Source organism: Cebus imitator, unplaced genomic scaffold, assembly GCF_001604975.1.
Source record: "Cebus imitator isolate Cc_AM_T3 unplaced genomic scaffold, Cebus_imitator-1.0 Scaffold54, whole genome shotgun sequence".
NCBI classification, from domain to species: domain Eukaryota; kingdom Metazoa; phylum Chordata; class Mammalia; order Primates; family Cebidae; genus Cebus; species Cebus imitator.
In genome coordinates, this window is record NW_016107369.1 from 6,021,326 (window position 1) to 6,026,889 (window position 5,564).

The 5,564-nt window shown below is 40.5% G+C and overlaps 1 protein-coding gene across 1 annotated transcript in view; it reads right to left on the minus strand.

Annotated features, from left to right (window-relative positions):
* PSEN1 (presenilin 1) overlaps window positions 1–5,564 on the minus strand; it is a 93,413-nt gene that overhangs the window by 76,333 nt on the left and 11,516 nt on the right. The window contains exons 2-3 of the mRNA XM_037738582.1: window positions 4,310–4,392; window positions 4,080–4,219 (exon numbers count right to left, since the gene is read on the minus strand). Coding sequence (XP_037594510.1) covers window positions 4,080–4,166 — 87 coding nt within the window. The 5' untranslated portion in view covers window positions 4,167–4,219; window positions 4,310–4,392. The remainder of the gene's footprint in view (window positions 1–4,079; window positions 4,220–4,309; window positions 4,393–5,564) is intronic.

A 5,564-nucleotide genomic window follows, 5' to 3' on the forward strand; every position in this document is an offset into this window, starting at 1 on the left:
GGCCCATTAAAAAATATTTTAGGTTGGGTGTGGTAGCTCACACCTGTAATCCCAGCACTTTGGGAGGCCAAGACAGACGGATCACTTGAGACCAGCCTCGCAACAAGGTGAAACCCTGTTTCTGCCAAAAATACAAAAAATTAGCGAGGCATGGTGGCATGCGCCTGTGGTCCCAGCTACTTGAGAGGTTGATGTGGGAGGATCACTTGAGCCCAGGAGGTCAAGGTTGCAGACAGTCGAGATTCCACCACTGTACTCCAACCTGGGTGACAGAGCAAGATTACTTTTTCAAAGTAGCTTTTTAAATTATTAAACAACTGTATTATAAAACATTTAGAAAATGAAAGGAGGAAATCACCCATGTTTTTATTCTATTATTTTTCCTGAGATAGATGTAATACAGGCATGAACCACCACACCTGGCCTTTAATACATTCTTGATGCATAACCACTCTGGAAGAATCCTAGCAATCTTTAAAATGGTTCTAAGATCCATATATCCAATCACAGCAACTATCTTTGAGAAACTCACAGAAGTGCAAAAAGACTAATGAATTAGTATGTTACTGCAGCACTATCGGTTACTGTGAAAAACTTGAACCTACCAAATGTTTGTAACAGAATAATTTCTATATATTCACAAGAGAAGAGAAAAATGCTAGAGCTACATACATCTACATATACAGGAATGCCTAAAATTTTACATAGGAATGTCTCTTGCAACATATACTGACATGTATGTGGAAATTCTCTTCAACTTTCAGACACACACTATATAAAGTTTTAAGGGCTGTGAACGGTGGCTCATGCCTGTAATTCCAGCACTTTAGGAGGACAAGGCAAGCAGATCACAAGGTCAAGAATTCAAGACCATCCTGGCCGTCATGGTGAAACTCCATCTCTAATAAAAATACAAAAATTGGCTGGGAGTGGCAGCAGGCACCTGTGGTACCAGCTACTTGGGAAGCTGTGGCAAAGAGATTTGCTTGAACCCAGGAGGCGGAGGTTGCAGTGAGCCAAGACCGTGCCACTGAACTCCAGCCTGATGACAGAGCGAAGCTCCATCTCAGGGAAAAAAAAAAGTTTTAAAACATGCAAAATAGTACTATATAATATGATATTATTATTATTATTATTTTTTTTTTTTTTTGAGACGGAGTTTCACTCTTGTTACCCAGGCTGGAGTGCAATGGCGAAATCTCGGCTCACCGCAACCTCCGCCTCCTGGGTTCAGGCAATTCTCCTGCCTCAGCCTCCTGAGTAGCTGGGATTACAGGCACGCGCCACCATGCCCAGCTAATTTTTTGTATTTTTAGTAGAGACGGGGTTTCACCATGTTGACCAGGATGGTCTCGATCTCTTGACCTCGTGATCCACCTGCCTCGGCCTCCCAAAGTACTGGGATTACAGGCGTGAGCCACTGCGCCCAGCCTTATAATGTGATATTATTTATGTACATAAATATTACAGTAAACCTGATTTTAAAAAAGTTTTAAAACATGCAAAATAGTATTACATGTGATATGATTTATGTAAATAAATATTATAGTAAGCATGATAAACACCCAATTTTATTATAGTAAGCATGATAAATACCCAATTTAGCATAGTAACTTCCTGAGAAAAAAGAAAAAGGAATGGGGAAGGGGCATTTATTTGAAATTTTTTGTCATATACATAATCTCTTTTCAAATTAAATGCAAAGTCTTGTTAAGTTAGGATTTCATTTAGTGTAGGATCAATAAGCAATAGAAGCACAAAAAAAAAAGCTTATTGAAAATAACAGCAAATAAGATGTTAAAGTCTAATAAAGTTGGGAGATAGGTACCTGGGTGCCTATTATATCATGTGCCATACTTTCTGTATGTGCTTGAAATATTTCACAACAAAAACATGAGAAACAAATATTTGGGCTAAAAAAACAAACACAATTTCAGCTCTCTGATTATTCTGTCATCAAACTTCAAATCCTTTTAATGAATGAGATTATGCACAGCAGCCCACAAAAGGAAAACTGTTTTCCAGGCCATAGCAGCTCATCACTATATTTGCTTAGAGTTAAAGAAATGAAGCTAAAGGCAACGTTTGACCTCTGGAATGAGAAAAGCTTTAGCTGTTTTCTTCTATTTGAACACTAACAATATAGAACTGTAATGGTACTCGAAGTTAAACAAGAAAGTCAACTAAGTGACTAAGACTTGGTTAGTCAGATCTAGAATTATTTCAGTTTGATTATACTTCTGGTAGGGTAACTGACTTGATCCTATTGCTCAGGACTGTCCCAATTTTAAAACTGAAAGTCCTGTGTTCTAGAACCTCTAGTGTCAGACAAACTGGGACAACTGGCCATCCTAGCTTCTGGGCACATAAAAACTTTCCAGCTGGGAAAAAATTTTGAAATTATCTAGTAAATTATCTAATTTTACTGATGGGAAAAGTGAAGGATCCTAAGTCTTCAGAGTGTAAAAGGAACTTCTAGGCCATTTAGTGCTCTAGTTCAACTGCTGAATTCACAGACTAATCCTCTGCAGAACTTACTAGAGTGGCCTTCCAGCCTTTTGTGACTGTTTGTAGTGAAAAGTACACACAAGCCTACAAGGCAGCCCATTGTCTTTCAGATGTAACGTAACTGTGGGAAAATTAAAAAAAAAAACAAAAACAAAAACAAAGTCTCTCTGTGTTGCCCATGCTGGACTCAAACTCCCAGACTCAAGCAATCCTCCTACCTCAGCCTCCTGAGTAGCTGGGACTACAGGCATGCATCACCATGCCAGGCTACGAGAAAGTTCTTTTCATTGATCCAGATCTTATTGCCTGGTAGCTTCCACCACTATTCCTAGCTCTGCTTTCTGCTTCCACCACTGTTCCTAGCTCTGTTCTCTGGTCCTAACAGAGGAAAATCTGACTCCACACCCAGTATAACTGGATAGATTATGGTTGGCCTTGTGTTTTCCTCTATTCTGGTTACACCTCTAAGAATCCTACAGATACTCCAACCTTCTCATAGGACATCCATGCAATCTGGTCTGCTTTCCCTTTCTTTCTTTCTTTCTTTTCTTTCCCTCCCTTCTTCCTTCCCTTTCCTCCCTCCCTTCCTTACTTTTTCTTTCTTTTTTTTTTTTAAAGGTGGGGTTTCACCATGATGGCTAGGCTGGTCTTGAACTCCTGACCTCAGGTGATCCACCCACCTCGGCCTCCCAAAGTGTTAGGATTACAGGCGTGAGCCACATCACCCGGCCACTTTTTCTTTCTTTGAGATGAAGTTTTGCTCATCACCCAGGCTGGAGTGCAATGGCATGACCTTAGCTCACTGCAACCTCTACCTCCTGGGTTCAAGTGAGTCTCCTGCCTCAGCCTTCTGAGTAGCTGGGATTACAGGCACCCGCCACCAAGCCTGGATAATTTTTGTATTTTTAGTAGAGACAGGGTTTCACCATGTTGGCCAGGGTAGCCTTGAACTCTTGACCTCAGGTAATCCACCCACCTTGGCCCCCTAAAGTGCTGGGATTACAGGCGTGCACCACCACACCTGGCCTCTGCTCTCACTTTATAATGATTAGCTAGTAGAGCTGCAGTCAGATTTAATGTTTGTGTATGTAGCTGGTGAAGAGTCTCTTTGTCCAACAGCACAGATTACACTCCTTTCCCGATTCCCTACTTTGAACTCTTAGAACTTCTACATTTATCCTTGCATTGTACAATCATAATGAATATTTACTGAGCACTAACAGAAACTGTTAGGTACTGAACACAGTAAATAAAATGGACTCAGCCCATAGAAGAATAAGAGCAAGATAGGTAAAATAATAAACAACATGAACTATGAGGTGCTACAGACCTTGGAAAGCTGGACAAGGCTTCAAGTGAGGTGGTGATATGTGAGTTAGGTAGGAACTGTATCAACACCTATGTGTTAAACAGCCCTGTGTCCCCCAGCAATCAGCTGAAGTTCAACAAATACATTATAAATTTGATAAAGTAGAGAAAGCCTACTCAGCCCCCTCAGCATTTCTTGGAGGGAGGGGAGATGATAAGTGAATCCAGTCTGGCAAAGGCAGTTTCAGAGACTGACACTGTACCTGGCTACGTACAGTATTGCTCAGGTGGTTGTCCTCGGACATCTGTGCATTCTGGAAATAGGACAATGGTGCAGGTAACTCTGTCATTGGAGCAACCGTATAGAAATACTTTTTCACAGAAAACAAAGCCTCTTGAGGTTCTGAAATGGGAAAGAAAAACAGAACTGTCTGCACTATAATTATACTGTTTTAAAAAACACTTTCATAGATTACATTAAGCAGAAACAAACCTTTCTTTCATGTGTTCTCCTCCAGGCCAAGCTGTCTTAAGGACCTCAAGGGCTGTTGTCACTTGCAGGCTCCCAGATTGGGTCTGAAATAGGATTTTACCATGTCATCCATTGTTAGTTAAATCCTAGTAAATTCATTTAAACCAATCAAATACTTATAAGACCAATTTGCAAACCAGGAATGTATTAATTTGCCATGACCTTCAACTAACTGACAAATTTACTATAAGTTCAAGGTAGACCTCTTTAGCAGTAAGTAGAACCGCTTGAGACACCAAATATTTTCAACCACAAAGATACTTAATGACTTCATATTTACAGCAAAGGGAGCTGAGTAATCTTAAGGAATGTTCTCCTCAACATTCCTTTTTCTGTGCTGACCAATTCAACCTAATCTTTATATTTTTGTAAAATCATCTCTCTAGCACTTTTAATTTTGCAAAATTCTATAATCTCATCTTATCCTTATCACAATGCCCCAAGGCAGTGTGAATAGGTAACATGCTTATTTTACAAAAGGAGAAGGGGATCCAGAGAAGTTCAGTGACTTGTTTAACATGACACAACTGGGTAGGCCTGGCAAGAACTGCATACTCAGCCGGGGCGCAGTGGCTCTCACCTGTAATCCCAGCACTTGGGGAGGCCGAGGCAGGCAGATCACTTGAGGTCAGGAGTTCTAGACCAGCCTAACATGGTGACGCCCCATCTCTACTAAAAATATAAAAATTAGCCAGGCGTGGTGGCACACGCCTATAATTCCAGCTACTCAGAGGCTGAGGCAGGAGAATCGCTTGAACCCAGGAGGCGGAGGTTGTGGTAAGCCGAGATTGCGCCACTGCACTCCAGCCCAGGAAACAGAGGGAGACTCCATCTCAAATAAAAAAAAAAAGAGAGAATCGCAAACTCCGGACTCCCAGTCTCAGCCCTCTCCTTTGATCTTGGCAGAGCCTTATTTACAGGGATGACTGGGTCTCTCAGAGTTCACCCTCCTGGGGGCCACATTCCCATTTGCCTGCTTATCTTAATTTCCATCAGCCAATTCTTTATGATTTCAATTTTTCCCTTTCAGAGAAAGTCTTCAAATATAGAAGGGAAAAATATGTGTACATACCTAATGCTGATTTACAGTATCTAAAACATTACCATATACACATTTACATAAAAACATTTTCTCAATGTCCTATTTCATTTTCACTTTTAACATCAGGATCCTCTTTCCTCTAAATATTCTTTTTTTTTTTTTTTTTTTTTTTTT